The sequence below is a fragment of the Aulostomus chinensis genome, chromosome 3, assembly GCF_037954235.1.
Source record: "Aulostomus chinensis isolate RoL2024-O1b breed Wild chromosome 3, RoL_Achi_v1.0, whole genome shotgun sequence".
In the NCBI taxonomy this organism is placed as follows: Eukaryota; Metazoa; Chordata; class Actinopteri; order Syngnathiformes; family Aulostomidae; genus Aulostomus; species Aulostomus chinensis.
This window is the reverse complement of record NC_141322.1, coordinates 21,592,502-21,612,069: the sequence shown is the minus strand read 5'-3', so window position 1 is coordinate 21,612,069 and position 19,568 is coordinate 21,592,502. Positions and strand designations below refer to the sequence as shown.

Sequence of the window (19,568 nt, the reverse complement as noted above, 5' to 3'; positions counted from 1 at the left end):
AGTGCTGAGACACAGCAAATTAGAGCTGTAGAGGAGAGAGGGAGAGGGAAGAGAGGGGGGGGGGGGAAACTCACGGAGATCAGGAAACGAGACCTGTCCTGCGTGAGGGGAGGGGTATTGACTTTTACCTGCTTCGGACGATTCTCTCACTTCTCCTTCCCTCTTTTCCTTTCTCTTCAACCCAGCTTGCTTTGCAGAGGACCGTCAGCCTGCTCAGAGCAAGCATGAGTGCTGCAACTGTGCCTACAGCTCTGCTATCTGCTATTTCTCTCCCTCACACATGCACACTGAAATGCTCTCACAGTCACACATAAAAAGAACTTTTCCCTTGCGCACACACACTTATATGCTGACAAGCAGGCTGCCTGGCACGCCCCCTCCCATTATCTGTGTGGCAAGCAGTTCTGCTCATATTGATGTGAGCAACAAGGGCTGTATTTCATTCCTCAGCAGCAGCAGCAGCAGGACGCATCTGAAGGAGAGCAGTTATCGCCAGAGATCACACACACACCGGCTTCTACAACTGAAGGCAAGCCCCCCCCCTTTCTTCTTCTTCTCTTTTCATCTCTCCTCTTCTTCCCGTCTTGACGTGACGCAGTGTTGCTGACCTTCCCTCATCCCCGTCACTCTCCCTCCTCAGCGTGTGCCGGTGGGACAGCCATGGAGGACACCCTCACCTGCAGCCATGCCACCTTCTCCCAGGTGTTTGGACGTCAGGGGCAGCTGATGCAAGCCAGTGAGTAGCCACAATTACTCTTGCGGTCCCCTGATAAATCAGCAGCATGTCATTGTGACTGATCTCCACCCTCAGCATTTCTCTCCCGATCCCATCCTCAATCTTATTGCCATCTTAATTTAGATGATGCTCAGAGGTGCAATAAAGCTCCAAATCTAGAAGCTTATCAGCTGCAATGCCTCTGAGCTTCTGCTTTAACAAAGAGTTTGAGGGGCAAAGAGTTATTTTTGCTCAGTGAGGGAGGATCTGCCTGCTTATATAAAGGGCAGGAATAAATAACTGTGTCGAGGATTCTATTTTACATGCTGTATAGATGTCATTGTAACTGACTGATACAGTGTTTCTGTTTATGTGGCGTTTTTCTGCAATAACTTGGTTTGGATGGAGCAGAGCTACAAAAGTAAAGCGTTTAGGTGTGCGACTCAGCGGTGTTGCTGAGGGGAAAGGGGACATGTTATCAGGGAAGTGAAGACACCAGCATCAGTCAGGGTGCATCTGTTAAACTGTGGCTTATTGGTTGTTACAAAACCATTTGTGAAGCCTGCGCGCAGTAGATCATTGCTTCATGTTTTCTTAATGTTAGTTACACCAGCTTTCACCATCTCTGTGGGATAAGTGATCGATTCAGACATGCATCGCCACTCCTAGTGAATGACGAATGCATCAACACAGACAGGACAAAGATGATTTAGAAGGTATTTTACAACTGACTGCTGCTTTAATTGAATTTATGCAACAATCAAACATCTTAAAATTGTATTTTTGTTTTTGTTGGGACTCTGTGACAGACAGGTAATGTAACAGGGACAAGTTAACTTTGGAGGAGATCTTGGTGAACTTGTGCGCTGTGGATCCAGAGGACTGTTCTAAACCCCTGTTGGCAGTAGTTTTGCTGACGTGTCACAGATGAATTACCTCGTATTCCTTTAGTTCTTGCGAAACAGTTGAAAGAAGAATGTTTGTTTATCAGATTACGGGTTTGTGATTCAAAAGACCAATTTTTTAGATATAATGGTGGATATCTCAGCTGTTTTAACATATTTTGATGGCATCCATTAAGCAAATGTATTTTAAGTACAAAGCTCCCAGAAAGGTTATGATCATGTTGTGGATCAGTGATTTAAAAGATCTATTTTTGGCAATTTGGAAGTGAATTTTTGAAAAAAAATTGACGATCCAGTCCATGTAGCCTCTCTGCCTGCCTCTTTGTCTCTGAGGATTGAAGAAGTTGAAGTGATGTCATATTCTCATGTGATGTTCGTGATATTTTGTTGGCTAAAATGCGTGAATGTTTGCAAATGGAGGGAGAGAGATGGTGGAGGAAGCAAGGACAGCGATGGTGATACGTCACTAGGATTGTACAGGGTGATGGAACATTGCAAAAAAAAAAGCGAGGGAAAAAAAGGATTAAATAGCTCCACATATGTTTGATATGTATGGCCAATAGATTATTCATCAGTGTTTGGCTCTCATGATGACAATCCAACTGAACTGTAAAGTGCGTGAATCATCCCACACAACTGTGGGATGAAAATCCATATCACCCGTTCCTGCAGAGACGTACTCATAATGCAGGTGCATAGTTTTAGAGCGGTTGAATCTGACAGGCTGAGACACCATCAGAGATGCTGCAGAGCTCAGACTGATGCCTAAATTATTGAAAACTAGATTCTATTAAGATTTTCAGGGGTACAGGAACAGTGAATACACCCTTGAACCATTGTAAAGGAAGCATACTTGAGTGATACCTTATCATGTAATGCACATGGTCAGGAGACGTATTTCCCCCGGGAAAGAGGGTGAGATTGACTTGCCTCCAGAATGAAAGCGTCAGCTGCCTCCTCCCTCATCTGGCCTGGTATCTCGCCTCATGGAGCTGTGCTGCGAGAACTTGGTCAGTGCTTTTGATGCTTCCACTTGGTCATAAATGCAAAGTGATTCTTCACACGGAGATATGATGGATAATGAGGAGAGCCCAGGGCAAATATCTAAATAAAATTGCCTAAAAAAATTTGCATGCCATACATTTACTTCGCCGCATCAGTTTTGCATTCCTTTTTCCTTCATTACCACCTGCTAAACCTGCGTGGAATATCAAAGCAAGGATCCTTAAAACAAGTCAGGGAAGGCAACACTTTGTACAGCTAAGAAAACATGTCAGTCATTCTCTCGTTTTCTTTTTTATGTTTCTTAATGACGTGTTTCAGGATTTTATCTGTTTGAATTGAATTAACCTGTTTTTGCTTCGCTTATGTTCGTCAACTCCTCTTTGCGCAAGGGCGTCCTTTTTTTATGAATAACGTGCTTTGTTTGACTCTATCTGTACCTGTTTTGATAAGAGCTTATCACTGTTAAAGTGTTTCGTGGTCTTGATTAATATTCTGCTTCAGACTGGCAGATTGCTGCAAGCATCCTCACTAAACGAGTGTTGTTGCTTTTTTTTTGGAGTGCTGCTAATCTGCCCTGTGCCTCTCTGCTTTCATGTTTTTGTGGCGAGCAGCGATGGCGACCCTCTTAGGATTTATGTGCAGGTTATATGTGCGCACGAGTGCACGGAAACACAAACACACAGTGCATTAGTACAGATGTATTTGACATCTACTGGCCCTATATTTATCTCTGAATGTGTCTCGCGGGCTGGGGGAGTTTATGTGGAGGGCATCGCTGTATAAACGGAAGGTAAAACAAGACGGGGAGTGGCTGGGCTGTATCAAATCACATCATGGACAACAGCTCAGCCAGTTCTCGCCTTCAAAGTGTGAAAGTTTTACAAATCTGGAAATGATCTAAATACGTGTTGGAATGTTTACACTGTGAAAGGAAACTTGGGCTGTAAAATACTGAAGGTATAAACAATATTAGGTTGTGTATTGAAATGTTCCCTGTCATTTACTGCAGCATGTGTGTCATTTCAGTTCAAAGACCTTTTAGAGCTGAAGAAGAAAAAGTATTACAAACAGCAGAAATATACTTTTTCCTTTCTACTCGTTTTCATCACCTCGTGACTGCTGGGATATTTACAGATGAAGCAATACACATGGTTTTACCTCCGCTCCTCCCTCACCCACGTGATGAACTCATCCCTCGTCTCTTCAAGCTCACTGTGTCTGTTCTATCATTAAGGTCCTCCTGAAATTGTAGCGTGATGTAAATGTGTTTGATTGGGCCTCAACAGACTGGTACGTCGTGGAGAGAATGTAAGGAGAAAAATGAAGGGCAGATTTTAACAGCTATGCAAATCACAGCTCTGGTTAGGCTGCTGTTGTGGTTTGATGTATTGAGCTGTAATTGGGTTTAATGCCAAGCGGCTTTGAATTTTCTTTTCTCTCGGAAAAAAAAAGTATCTTTTTCAGTTATGATGAGAAGAACCAGAGTTAGAGGGGAAGAATCACCCAGAAATAATGGATGTGTCCTTTTCATAGACCAAACCCCCCCCACCACCACCACCACCTCACCCACCCACCCCTCTACCCCCACCTCCTCGAGTGCAAGTGTGAAGCACTTCAGCCCATACTTTCAGGGACGATGTATCCCTCGCAAGACTGTCTTCTTGTCCTAACAGTCCCCCCTTTGTGCGTCCACGCTCCCACTATGATTTTGCCACGAGCAAATGGCGAGTGAAACCGCTGTCTCTGACAACTACATGCATTATTCACTACATCCAGACCTTGGCCCACACTTTGCAGCTTGAAATGTATCTGTGCTTTTAATTTTACAAACATGTCCTACTTTCTTGCCCTTAAACTGCTTGCAGAAACTAAAAGCACACAAGGGTTTGTAGAAAAACAAGCCTGACACTCTATTGCAGTGTTTGCACAAATCCCTGCGAGCTAAGATTCTTCTCCTCTTTCCCCAAATGCCTGAGTCCAAACAGTCCGGCAGCTTCAGCCACCTTTCTGCTCCACTGGACCAGAGTGATGGGAGGACAGGCAAGTGTAAGGTTGTCCAGGGGTTTCAGGAGAGAACTATAACTCTAATATCTTCATCCCCCTCACGGTGCTCCAGCGTCCTCTTCTCATGGAGGTCAAGGTGCTGGATCGTAGCCAACCTCCTCATCCCTCATCAAACTTGAGAAAACTCCAAGGCAGAAATCAGTTCAGCTATTGACTTTTAGAATTCTTGCCAGATATGATTAAAAAGAAAAAATCCTCCTCCATACCCCCCTGATTTCTAGTCATTAATATTAAATATTTTCCTGCTGAATTTGTAGATTGACTCTTTTTTTTCCACATCGGTATCGATCCTAGTTCTCCACTATCACTGGCTACACAGAAAATCACCCAGTCAGAGGCAATACAGGCCCAAATTAGATCTTCCTCCCTCTTCTAATCCACATATTGGATTTAAGAACTCCAGTAGTGCCTCCAGTGGCAGCTCTCGCATGTCTGCCAGTCAGTTCAGCCGACTCAGAGTCTTACAGCAGCCGTAGCATTTAAGCTGCTGTGTCAGTTTAATGTAAATGATCTGATCAGGTGTATGACATACGTTTCCAGCTTCTGGGTACGGGGAGTCACATATATCTTCATTAGCGCTGTCTCCCTCAGGAGGATCAATAAACCGATGGGAGTTCCCTGACAGCATTAGCTCACTTTTAGCTCTCAGACTCAACACATCTGCTCTTTGACAGGAGATCAACATCCTCTCTGAGTCTGACAGGAATCTGCACCCTGAGCAGAGACGCTGTGGTTTAGAGGATGCTGGCTTTCATGAACTATTGACCATCGCCAGCCACCTAACCACAGGAGCATCAATGGAGCTCATAACAGACACTGGCTGTGTAAATTTATGGTATGAAAAATCCAACACAGTGAAATAGATGAGGAAGATCCTGTATGCATTTTTCATCATTTTTCTTTTACGATCAGTCTGAAGAGACAGGCAGGAAACTGCATGCTAGCGGCTCTCAGTCTGTTATTGGGCTCAGCGGTGCTCTGAGCTAACGTCAACATGCTCACATTCAGTGGATTATTGGAGCTCAATTGTAAATTGCTTTTGTCTAAGGCAGACGAAGGTGTACGATGACAACATATGTGTGTTTGTTTTGGAAGTGTTAGCATGCTAACAGTATTTGATTTGTAGTACCGATATGGCATTGTTTCCATGGTGCTGCCACATAATTGTAAGACATTACACCGCTACCATGCAATGCAGTGTATTTTCAACAGAATCAACCCTCACAATCATTTGTCAAACATTTATTTGGGTATAATCCCAAATCTGGACCAATTGCCATTTACTAGATGATCACACTAGATGAGGAATCAGGAGATCGCCTGAATTATAAGCCTTAATCAAGCAAATCCTGAATATTTTTGCAAAATATTATCGAAATCTACAAAGTTGTTTGTTATCTGTGTCTGTAATGATGAATATTGTCATCCCAAGAGCTGCTGGCATCACACAAAAATAAAAAAGAAAGATTAACTACATGACCAAGAGGTATCATGAGGTATGAATATAAGTAATGAGAGTTTCTTGTGAATTATTGATCTGTGCACCACTTCATCTCAGGGCATGTTTCACTAAAAAGTAGGTGAGGATCGTCTGCAGTTTGGTGAGGGGATTTGAGAGAAGAAGTTACTTTGGGATGACGGAAGGAAGAGACAAGATGTCAAAAACATTTATCTATTCAATAATCTGACCGTCGTAGAAGTGTATCACAAGATGGTTCTCAGCAGACGGAGCTGGTTTGGGAGACCACTGCTTAAAAGGTTACAAGTTTGTGCACTGGATTTATTTTGTAGGCCAATGTTTTATATTTATGCACGGCAGACATGAACTAAAGCTTTACTTCATGTGCAGAGCTCATTTCAACCCTGATGATTGCTGTATAACTCATAAGACATTTGTTGCCGCAGCACTCTCTCTGACTGGCTGAGTTTTACTGTACATCCTGGATTTATTGAAGAATGAAGTGCTTTACTCATTCCAGGATATTTCATACATCCCTGGGTTGTTTTAAATGTTTGTCGTTATTTCTCTCACCTCCAACTGATCCCCCCCCCGTTCGCTCTCTTAATCTCTCTTTATCTCTTTTTGAAGAAGCAGTAAGAAAGTGGACGTTTTCGCAGAATTTAAAGCTGAATAACGTGTGCTCAGCGAACACATCTGCGTGTAACATTCACTCATTGCTGTCACTTGAAAGCGGCTAAATTCATCTTTGCTCTACTCTCACAGAGCTGGCGGCAGGGTTTTTGAAGGGTTGAACAACGGTGGAGCTAATCCTGCTCATCTCAGTGACACCCTGCATGCGTTTGTGAAGTTGTGTGTGTTTGTGAACGGTGTGCGTGTGTGTGTGTCCGTGCACTGTGAGTTTAGGTGAAGATTCAACTTCCTCTCAGGTTTTAAAAAAAAAGCAAAACCTAATGATGGACAGAATAACAACACACTCAAAGTTGATGATGAAAATATGTTCTGAATAAATCCATACACTAGCAGTTTCCAGCGTGCTGTCGCCGCCATGTTTTCTGCATCGTTGAACCCTGTACCTGGATGTCTGCTGACTCGTCATGTCCATTCTCTGTTCTCCATAAGTGCCACAGTTCCGCTTGTTCATCCATGTTCTGCAGATGCATGCTGAGCTGTTTCCCAAAATCCCAGTGTTCATTTTACAATCCTCCACTAAAGTGAAGAGGAGGGAAGCTGGGAAGCTTGCATAAAGACAGCATGAAGTCAAACTAAAGATGACACGTGAATCATGTGCAGAACAACACAAATTGAAAACTTGCATCTACAAAAAATACATTTCAAAAGTTAAGCTTCAGAACTGTCTCCTCACAGCATAAAGTACCTGAGGAAAAGATGTTAAAGCCTTGTTTTACAGCATCTAGACTCAGTGACTACTGGGGTTTTTGCCATTGACTGTATAATGAATATGATTCAGCGTGTGAGAAGCGAGGCTGATAAATGCCTTAAGCCAGCATTCTTTCCAATGGCCAGCAGGGGGATGCTTCAGTGGTCGCCAGAAGAATCTGATCTGGATCTAATACTGTACAAGTAACACATGGCTCTTTGAAAAACTAGAACCGACCAGAAGCTATGGTTAGGTTACTGGGTTAAGGTGGGGTTTGCACTGGGCTTGACAGCACTGGAACACCTGTCCCCTGCTGTTCAGTGTCCCCATTGTGCAGAGGAATTTGTTTTGTTTAAACATTCCTTGGAAAGTCTTTGGGTCAAAAAAGAACTAAGTGGAACTTCCATGTTCATATACACAAATGAATACATCACATTATGTGTCTACTATTGTGTGCTAACACTTGGCTGTACCTCTAGTTACAAAAGGTTAAGTAGGTGAGTGTTAACATGCTAAACTCAAACTCAAGGCTTCAAAAGTCTCTAAATCAAAGGGTGACATCCAGAGCACCATCCTGGCGTGCTCTCGGTGGGTATGAATTTGAATCCGTTGGTAGTGCAGGTGTTCCTGGGGTGATGAAATATAGACCATACTCCTGGGTGTCTCTCTTCAACACGCAGGACACTGTGAGTACATCAAAGCTGCAAAGAGGGAAAGTTGGGCCGACTTCCTCCACATGACCGGGAAATATTAGCATCTCCACATTTTTCATTCTAATTGACCCAGTTGTTTCCATTACAGGCAACCTTGCATGTTCATGCATCTTAAATTATAAGTTATTGCTAAGAAAGGGTGCGAACTTTTCGAGGAAGTGCACAGAGTTCAGTGGTGTTTTGACAGAGTGAAAAGCTAATGAGCAGCGCTGTGTTTGAACCCACGCGCCTATAAATCAGATACGAGTGTGTGCTGGCGAGCTGAAACACTGCGTGTGCTTTGCCACCAATTTAAAACCACTAAGGGAGGAAGAGATTCTTAAGATGTCTACAGAGAATAGATGTCAGAAAGGAGCTGAATTTAATTGAAGTGGCTGAATTAATAGCGTGTTGAATGAAACGGAGCGCGCGATAAGAAACACTTCAAAAGTAAAGCGCTGAGAAGATTCCATCATCCTATGAAATGAGTTTGTGAAATGATAGCGTGTGTGTGTGTGTGTGTGTGTGTGTGTGTGTGTGTGTGTGTGTGTGTGTGTGTGTGTGTGTGTGAGAGAGAGAGAGAGAGAGAGAGAGAGAGAGATCATTTCTATACACATATCCACGTGTGAACCATTGGGTGACATCATGTTCTCACTCAAGTTGTTACTTGGCACCTTTTGGTAGAGGATCTTAATGTGGCTATAAACTCACTCCTTAGTCATATAAACATCACATTAGCTGCTGCTTTTGTTTGAGGATTTGTCAGTGACACCAAACTCGCCAGAGTCAACGCCCCTCTGAGATCCCATGTCAAACGATTAATGCTCTTACAGAAGTCTCAGGTGGATTCCAGCCTGCTGAGCTGTGAATCCACTCCATCCCTTTCAGCAGGCTGGATACATCTCACTCCCATCTCTGCTGGCTGCAGGGCTCAGCAAGAAAATTATGACTCAAGTGTGAATTGCAAAAATGATCCTGGCTTTAACACCATAACATAATCTGTTATGAAAGGGGCAGAGCATGGGCCGAGGAATGGGCCTGCTAAGTTTTGGGGTAGTAAACAAAAAGAGAGTGGTCGTGCACATCCAGAAAACCATTAAAGTCAAGTGATGGATCAATCAATTATAGAGCATCTCAGAAACAAGAGTGGCTGCACACTGCTGCTCTCTTTCTCTACAGTTTATTGGTGCATCTGAAACATACGATTTGTCTTGTTGTTAAATTTTGTTACAAATGCATTTGCTATTTGTCTTTTCTCACACTTGTGAGATTGAACTTTAAAAAAAGTCTTAACAAATACCACAGAAGAAAAAGAGTTTGAGTCGGAGCCTGCATTCAAGTGCCCTTCTTGTTTTTAACCCCTCCCCCCTGCCCCAAATATGAATTACAACACCACAATCCCGTAAATGCCACCTCGGCCCATTTAGCAACCAGAATACAGTCCCAAGAACGGAACTGCAACGGTGGGAGAGTTTTACAGCACGATTAATGTCTCATAAAATATCATAGTTTATCGCAGGGTGTGGTCATACACATTATTATTATCATTAGTTACAATGACTCCTAAGGTTTTCTTCGTTGTTAAACAAATGCTTTTTCTTATAAATAAAACTTGAAGCTAGTTTTTCTAATGTGAGAACGTGTATCTAAAAAAAACCCCTCAGATTTGAAAAGAAATGTATGAAGGACAAAAGAAGACGGGTGAGATTCAGCCTTCTTGTGATTCTTTAGGGAAGTAAATACACTCAGTATGATAGCTGTTAATATCGGTGCCCCTCATATATGACAGGACAAAACACCCCCCACCTTCAACTGTGTGTATCTTACGCACACTCTTCAGAGCATCATCCAAGAAAGAAATACCTCTGCTCCTACTGGGAAAATGAATCCAGTGAGTCTCGAGGACTGGATAATTGGACTTTGTCTTTTGAATATGATAATAACAGGGCCAGGCTACTCAGGTAGCGCTGCTGCCAGTGGAGTTTTTTTTTTTTTAAGTGGATCGCAAAAGCATTTAAGCGAAAAGGACTTTAAGGCTCAAGTAACGGTGTTAGATTTACTGGCAATTGACATTTTGATGTGTGAGTTCTCCGAAGCCACTTAAGATAACTTCATGTTAGCGCAAACGTACTCTTACTACTCATATAGATTTCCTCTCCTACTTCTAACACGGTCGGTTAGCTAAAGGTGCTCGATCATCTCGTTGCCGTCAAACCTTAAAGCCCGCTCCGCCTCTGCAGCTGTGAACAGGCTCACTCAACCCAAACCTCGCTCTTTCTGTTTCTTCCCGACAATCTCGTCAAAGTAGGAAGGAGGAAAATCTCTGTAATGTACGCACAAACTATAAGACAGTGATACAACAGACGCCAAAGGTTTTAACAGTGTTGTCAAAAGTTAGCGGACTAAAACGAGACTGTATTAGAAAATAATGAAATGAATAAAAGGTGACTAAAACTAATACATGCATTTAGTTAGAAGACTACGACCAAATTTCACCAAAGCCAGTTACCCCGAAAAGAAACAAAGTTTCTCTGAAAAACAAAAAAAACTTTTTTCAGTTACAACTAAACCATAAAGTAGATAAAAACCAGGATGAGGGTGGTTAAATATGATGAAATCTGAAAAGGAGTGAAAATATAAAGAGCTGGCAAATGATATAAATTATATAATTCACTAACTTGCAACGTTGGGAATGATTAATACTTCATAGATGCACACAATCACACACAAACACAAAATACAGAATATTTTCTATGTATTCTGATTTCATACAAAACCCTTGAGTGGTCATGGCTGTTTGTGTGATGAATGATTAAATCTGATGTTTTTGAGTACCACCAAAAAACGTTCGCAATTTTCTTGAATTATTAATGTTAGAATGATGACCCTAAACCCTTTATTTGTCACCTCTTGCTCATAAAAAAATCATTCTTGTTACGTCATTGCATAAGTGTTTGATGGGCCTTTGTAGCAGAATAAATATACAGTTGAATTTGAGTGTGCGAAGTTAAAGTCTATCCCAATGAATTTTTAACATTATTTTGTCAAGCCACAAGTGTGTGTGAGTTGTGCCAAACAGACGGCGTTGGAGCAGAGCTGAGATAAGAGACCATGAACACAGAGTGTGGATCAGTGAAAGGCTCCATCCAGCCTCGACAAAGACTCAACTGCATCAGAACGGCAATTATGTCAAGTGGTTTCTGTATCGCAACCCTGATGTCATCTTAGTGGGAGCTGTCCATCACAGACCTGCACTTGGAGAGACATGCTCGGCATCATTAAACAGCATTCAGCTCTTCTCCCACTGCAGGCTCACGGGTAGCAGCCATGTGAATATGCAGAGGGGGAGAGGGGGGTAGAGCGAGAGAGAGAGAGCACAGCAGTGTGGGGTGTTTGATGTGTGAGAGCATGAAAGAGCCAAATGTGGCGGCAACAGTTTTCTCCACACAGGAACGTCTAACTTGCTAATGTGTTTAGTTGATGTGTCTTTGAACTCATAGATTTGTTTACCTGCTCAGAGGCGTGTTAATGAATGATAGTGTTCACACCAGCAGTGGGGGCACAGGCTGGTGAATCTTGTACAAACGTGCTCTAAAATTCTTTTCTCAGAGTCAAAGTGGTTGATTTTGATAATGGACTCGTCACCTCATATTAGAGCAAATTTAAATTAAAAAAATAAATAAATCAGAGCCACCTCCCACCGTCCTCTGCGACAAAGATATTCTCCAGCTCTGACCCACATTCACACACCTTGAAAGACAGGTACACACTCTCACTCACAAACACTCCTAATTGGCTGTGGCCTTGTCACTGGTTCTTTCTACAGCCCCGACTCTGGGAAGCCACTCCAGCGTGCAGCCTCTGGATTTTAAAATGCCATGTTTGAGCTCAAACAGGCCTGCTCTAACAAGCAGAGTTTACCTTGAAATAGACAAGGGACCCCCCCTCCACACACACACACACACACACACACACACCTACCCCACCCAGCCCTCTTCTCCTTACCTCAGCTGCAGAGACTCCTCTTCTTTGTCATTTTAGATCTACAGTTTCTCCTGCAGCTTACATTCATGCTTTATAGCTGCTACTGCTATAAGCGATGCTCCTTTCCTCCCTCGGTCCAGTTTGTGCTACATATTTCGTATTACTGTTAATAAACAGCTGAACCAAGATATTTTCAGCACAGCTACAACAGCCTGGAAGTCATTTTGAACCTAAAAAAATGTTCTCTTCTAAAACATCAATAGAGGAAAATGAGAGGGAGATGTATCAGTTTCTGCGACAGTCGTCTTAAAAGAACATAATGCAACGGCTGTCACTTATTTTTTTGTGTCAAGTATGCCTTTGTCTTTTCCTGCCGCTGTAGTGCAATTTTTCTCCACCTACACAGATTACACACATCTGACACAGTGGTGCCTGTAGATGAGGCTGGTTGCAGGAAAGTGGCTACACAGCTAACTCCTAGAGTGCTCAAGAGAACAATAAAGGATAGTTACATAAGAGGAACCGAGGCCCCCCCCCTCCACTGTATGTTAGATTGCAGTTTTGATGTTAGACTCCTTCATTACTCTCTGAGCTCTTTGGACAGTCGCCGAACGTGTGAACACGAATTGACCTCTCACGTTGAAAATCAATGTAGTTAATCCTGCAAACAGCCTCTCTCTTGACCCGTGACCTTTAGATAACCACACTAACCCGACCATCTGGCCAATATCAAGGGCTCTCGTGCATGGAATTTTCTTCTGTACATTTATTCTTATACTCGTGGACTTCTTTTGCCCTCGTTTTAGTTTTACAGACAGATAAAAAAAAAAAAAAGCCTGGTTGTAACTCTCACTCCTGACATCTACCTGTAACTGTCAATCATCCAGGCTTGTGGAGAGGAACTTCACATTCAGTCACAACACAGGTAGTTTCATCAGGTGATGAAAAGGAAGCCTGGTGAAGATTAACAAAGGGCCACGAGGCTTTAATGTTCAGCCCAGAGATTTGTTTTTGTCTCGGAGGAAGAAAGAGAACCCTGCCACTGATCCCCGATACTTCTCACTAGGTGGCACACTGATCAAAGTTAAACCAGCCCAGTGGAGGGGACGTTACCCCGGCGTTCTCTGGACCATTTTAAATTAAACATCGGTAATGCTTTTAGATTAGAGGCAGTCTTTCCTGGTTATTATTTGGAAATAATTACATTGTTTTTACTGTTAAATGTGCAACTTAAAGGTTAAAAACAAGGACAGAAGATTTTCTGTTGAACTTTGATCAGTAAATTACATTTGACGTAACAATAGTCGCCTATTACAGAACAATAGAACTTATGTTTTTTTTGTTAATGTAACCCAGTAACACGTCATTTCTATAATGTAATGTATAATGTTCTTTCACCGTGTCACTTCCTGGGAAATGCTAAGTGGTGACAGTATTTGAGTTGGAGTGGTTGCGGCATGTATCAAAGCTACCAGGTGGTGGCAATGTTGCTGTGGGCAAACAGAAATCCTCCCTGCAGTTTTTGTTTCCACCCTGGAGGCTTGTGATCAAATGCAGAGCGAGATGCTCCTCTCCTCTCTTCTACCAAAGCTGACGATACACTCACCGGACACTTTGTTCGTTTCGTACATTTCTGCTGGTGTAATGTGAGCCAATGCGGTAGTTCTGGCATCAGCTCTGTTTTTACAAAGATAATAGTCAGCTGATATGGTTGTGGTGTGCAGTGGTTTTGAACTGGACTCCATTTTATTGACAGATGTTCTTAAAAACAGAAAATTACATTTAAATTACATTTAAATTACATTTAAATTACATTTAAATCCAGTGTACTGCACTTAAATGATACACATAATTATTACCTTGCTGATAGACTTATATGCTATGTAACAAAACAATTTATAATGGAGCTGGAGAGAGGGAACGGTAACATCCATCACACATTACGTGACAGATTGTGCAGAGATGCTGTTTGGAAAGCTCATAAAACCTTTTCTGAACTAGCTAGTTTTAATATTTTTCTGAAACCAAAATAAAACATGAAATCATAATCCAAGAGTTTACGAGATGTTTATTTTAATATGCCAAAAAGTTTCGAGTCATGTGCTCATGTGCTTTTTGTCTTTTTAAGCCGTTATTCACAGAAAGGTCATCTGTGGTTACATTTGTCACACAGTGCTTCAAAGACTAATGAGGGCTGATCAGTTATGTGAGGAATCTTTTAATCCTTTCTGCTATGAAGTTACCTGATACACACATTTAGTTTTCACATGCAGGCTTTTCTACTGTGTGGTAGCGTGCGTTTTTAATCAGAAGGAAAGCAGATGCAGTGGACCATCTCCTGGGCTTCACAGTCATAGATGCACTTGTGCTGAGGGATACTTACAGATTTAAGACTAACACCGAGCTGCAGGCCTAAAAATGTACACAGGGTCTGATTCTCCTGAGGGGCCTCTTGCATCCTGACTCACCAGCCCAACACAACGGTTGTGTAATATCTTCTGTGGATTTCGGGAAGCTTTTGTAAAGTCCAGTCTTCATTGGGTTTGAGTAAACATCTGAGTTGCATCAACCTACGAGTGATCAAAAGCCAGAATATTCTGATGATTGCTCTTTTTAATTCTGCATTTTGCAAAACTCGCAGTCATAATGCAGCTTATTAAAATGGTAGCTGGAGACTGCTAGAACTTTCTGATGTTCTAGTCATGTTAACACAGTTTGCAGTTTTTTGTAACTTTACTATTCCCCTTTGCACAAAGCAAACTCCTTAAAGAAAAGAAATGTGTTCTCATCCAATACCAGAGTAACTGCCAAACATTAGCTGTTGACAAGGCCGATACCCCTGTGGAGGATTGTGAGCAAATCCAGTCAAAATCAGGCATAAAGATTTAGGACCTGTTACAGCGGCATGTCCATATACTGTAATGAGCCTGTATTCATTTCATGTACTTATACTTTTCCTGTTTTTCTTCATGGCCAGCAACCTTCTGCTTGTGTTCAGCGATGGTTTGAAAACATCCTGGGGTTCAGTGAGCAGCTGTGTTCCCCTTAGTTGTTTAGATTCAAATTTCGTGTTGATCCTGGAGTTCATTCGTGCTCTAAAACACACAAAACAAATTACTGTGAGAATATATGCCGACAGTGTTGTAACAGCAGGGTTAGTTGGATCTGTGATTTGGCCAAATAACACAGTTTTGGATGAATCTGAAAATAATTATGAAAATTCCCAGGAGGAAGGTTTGAATTTTTGTCCTAATTAAAATTCTGATTTAATGTTTCTTGGTGAAGTTGGACTGTAGAAAATCTTCAGTGACAACTAAAAACTTTTCCTGCCCTACGGCCCTCATTGTGGAAATATTTTCCCTGAGGCTGCCCTCTGGGCCATTACAGCTTTAGCTTTTACAGCATTCACTTGTTGAATGAACTGAATAACAAAAAAGGAAATAAAGAAGTTGTGGGGATGAATTATGTGGCAGCGCTGTATTATATTCCAGTTTATTACTTGTATTAATGTATTAATGCAGGCAGTTCTAAAGCTGACCTAGCAGTTCGACTCAGCCAACTGAACAGACTTGCACGTTTCCTGTTAGCAACACAAAAGCAAACAAAAGCTTCAATTGAGTGAATCAATACTTCACACATAATTGTTTATTGAACACTAGTTGGACAGAGATTGCCGACATGCGGAAAATCCGAGTACGGGTTAAGTACAATATATGTTTGTGATAATACGCTGTGGGAGCAGCTGAATGAAGTAAGTGTGTCTGGAAGCTGATCTGATCGGATCAGATACAGTTTAGCATCGAGACAAGCCAAAGCATGCCTGTTGCGTCATGGGAACTGAAGAAACGAGAATGCAATGCCTTCTTGAGGGATGTTCTCACTCACCGTGGAATGAGAAGATAGGAGAAGACGCCTGGCTGTCTGCCTGATTGTTTTGGTCAGATTTTGTCATTTCTCTGAATTTGTGGGGGAAACGTAACAGCACAGAGAGCTGGAGGGCTCGTTCAGTTTGTTTTCCTCAGAGGTCAATGTCTTAAATCCATTTCACAACGACACACTCCATGTCCACATATTCCAAGCTTTGCAGACAAAGCTCCACGCACACAAACGCCCCCATCTGCTATGCATCAGAAATGAATTGACACTAGCCAGAGGGGAAGGATATAATTGAGTGCAATGTAAAATATTTTACATTTATGTATAAGCGTGTGTGTGTGTGTGTGTGTGTGTGTGTGTGTGTGTGTGTGTGTGTGTGTGTGTGTGTGTGTGTGTGTGTGTTTGTGTTGTGTTGTGTGGATTTGGCTTAAGCCACTGTTGGGGATACAAGCCAGACTGGAGACACTTAATTGGGATGGCATGTGCAACTGAGGACAAACACTGTATCCCCAATTGGTGAAATGCTGAATTTCGGGTCTGTGGCGAAGGTCAGTCCCCGGGAAAAAGTGTATTTACCCCCAAAATGACCTCAGTAAACTTAAAAGATATGTAGAACATGCTGTAACGTGCATACAGGGAACATTATGTGCATGGTATATTTACTTTTTCCTATTTATTTGTCTGGCAGCTGGATTAAGCAGAAAGTACCTGGTTGATTTTCAGAGGTCAGAGGATGGGTGGAGCTTGGACCATGAAAGCGTAGATCTGAATCATGTGATGAATATGGAAACTATTATTTGCTGTTGTTAATATTGTAGGATAATGCATTAAATTCAAGAAATCCTCAGAACTTACAGCAGGGTAAAGCCACAAGCAGAATTTTGTTTAACTTGTCCTCACATATTCAGTTTCTACTTCACACACACATTTCTAAGGGGGGTCTAACGTAGGCACATCTGTCTTCTCTCACAACTTTCTGAACAAAAAGACTCACACACTTTGCTTCGTGACCCTCCAAGCGACAGCATTAAAGCCTCTTGACTGATCGGATCAGCTGATTCGACCGCTTCTGATGTGTTTATTATCACTTGACTGATATTCCTGTCAGTTTAACTTCTCTTTGAATAATAGCTTCAACACAGTTTCACCGTTCATGAATTTGAGCAACGTGCTGGAGTTCTGCCCCTCATCTGCGTCCCATATGGGCTCAGCTGACCTGAGCAAATTGCCTCTGCTCTCATTTATGAATATACTAACTGACATGCTGATCAAGCAGCGGGTCACCATAAGTACATTTTTATTAAACTAAACAAACATTTATTAAGCATTTTTTAATACAACATTTTAAGTATTAGTTTGTCAGCAAACATTACATGGACCTTGATTGAGGTCTTCTAGTTAACACTCTGGAAACAAATGCTGTGAAAATTCTGAAGTGATACTATGATACTTTTTCCTGATATCCGGAGGAATTCTCTTTTAGGGGAACATATCTAATTTCTCAGGGGAATTTCTACACACAGAAAGCAGCATGCTGAATTGAACCCTGCTGTAAATAAGGACGCTAAACAATGAGGCGAGCGACAACATTACGGGCTTGCGTTGATGTTGTCAGACACAGAAAACGATTCTCTTTTTTTCTGTGTGCAGCAAACACTGATAAATTACAATTGATCTGTCCAAATTCATGGAGTTTGCTCTGTAGTGTTCTAAGTTTCTAAGTGAACATTCACTAGATTCCATTCTGAAAGTGCAAGATGGTTTCATACCCTCGGTCCAGTGCAGGCTTTTGTGTCCCAACAAGACTGTGTTTATGTGGAATTGGTGTTCCCGAAATGTAGCCAGGCTCTGAGGCTTGAGGTGATCTCCCGGACTCCCCTGTCCTTTCATCCCACTCTGGTCCTTTTGGCTGGAGTTAAGGTTCTTGGAGCTTCCTGGAGATACCTTGAAAGAGGCTGACTGGCTATCCTGTGACTTTCTGAATGAAGAAGGCCTCAAAGCCAACAAAATCAGATGAGACGTTTTGTATTTTTTTTTCTCCACTTCCTTGCACTGAAGAACCCTCTGAATCACGGCTGATATATTTGTTTTTTCACAAATTATCATATAGAGAATTTAGGATATTACGGATATTTTTCCTGGAGGAGGGATTGCATGTTTTCTATTTTTTCCTGAGGTGCATTATATTCTTCTTTCACAGGGGTTATACAGGCTGACAGAACAGCAACATGCCTCATTAGAGATCATTGTTGATGTTGTTTTGCTCCTGTGGGTGTCTACAAAGATTGTAATGAGCTGTCCACATTTCACAGTCACCAGCAGCACTTGGCCACCTGTGTGTGGGAGTACAAAATATGCATTATTTCAACCGAATAACATACATTTTACATCAGAAATCCAGATGTGAAAACCATTAAATTAATTTAATGGAGCTATTATCTATGTGCACATTTAAAAACGGACTGAATAGTACATTAAACCTTAACCTCTTCCATGGAACAAATGAAAAACTCTTTTTTTTTTCAAGTCATTTACATTTGCTCACTTTGCTGAGACTTTTAACCGAGGCAACTTACAAGTGAGGAACAACGCTCAGGCTTCAGCGGAGTAGTACTACATCTAGACAGTAAGACAGTTCTAATAGAATGAGCAGACAAAAGGAACGTAGTTCTAGTATGACTGAGTTGTAGTAGATGGTGTGGACTCAGAGGTCCCACTTCAGGTAAGAGTATATTGGATTTTGGGGGACATAGATGACAAGTGGAGGCTAGCGAGCTGTGGGCTGACTTACTCTTTTAGAATGATCAAAGACTCGATGCAGCACCTCACTAAAAGGACATGGTAGTTGTCATGGCAACAGATAGCGATGGCCTGTACCGAGAGTTTTGTGGCATTCTGAGTCATGTATAGTGCAATGCAGCCTGACTGGGAGACAAGCGAGAAGAGGAGACCATGTTTATGATTATTGACTGATCGATGGAATGGATTGACTGACAGTTTGATCGTGACAGCTGAAAGTGGCTCTACTTCATCTGTGTTCGTATGTCTGAGTCATGAATCGAGATCTGTACCAACACTGTGGGGTGAGAGTAACAGGTATACTGTCTTGAATGTGAATCAGACCCAAGGATATACAGTATGTGTTTATGTGCACAGTACAAAGAGAGGAGCCACCAGGACAGAGCCATGGGGTACTTTTGTGGAAAGATGATGGGAAAGTAAAAGAAAGTGGAATTCAAGTCTAGAATGGGCTATCCCTGAGATGCTTGAATCAGAGGGAACCAACATAGGTCCAGACAGTTAAAAAAAGGAGGAGCTGAAGGATCAGCTGACCAAAGACTGAGGAGGACTGAGTTGTGTTTTAAAGGTGACGAAGTAGACGAAAGTCTCTTTTTTTTCCTGGGGAATTCACAGAAAAGAGTGACCTGTATCTGCAGCATCACTGGATTTCCACAGTTTCTGCAGTACTAAAATCCGTGCACATCAT

General features: G+C 42.0%; 1 protein-coding gene across 2 annotated transcripts in view; it reads left to right on the top strand.

Annotated features, from left to right (window-relative positions):
• Positions 1-330: 330 nt before the first annotated feature.
• kaznb (kazrin, periplakin interacting protein b) overlaps positions 331-19,568 on the top strand; it is a 102,643-nt gene continuing 83,405 nt past the window's right edge. For both annotated transcript variants that reach the window (XM_086199649.1, XM_086199648.1), the window contains exons 1-2: positions 331-529; positions 641-736. In XM_086199649.1, coding sequence (XP_086055775.1) covers positions 661-736 — 76 coding nt within the window. In that variant the 5' untranslated portion in view covers positions 331-529; positions 641-660. The remainder of the gene's footprint in view (positions 530-640; positions 737-19,568) is intronic.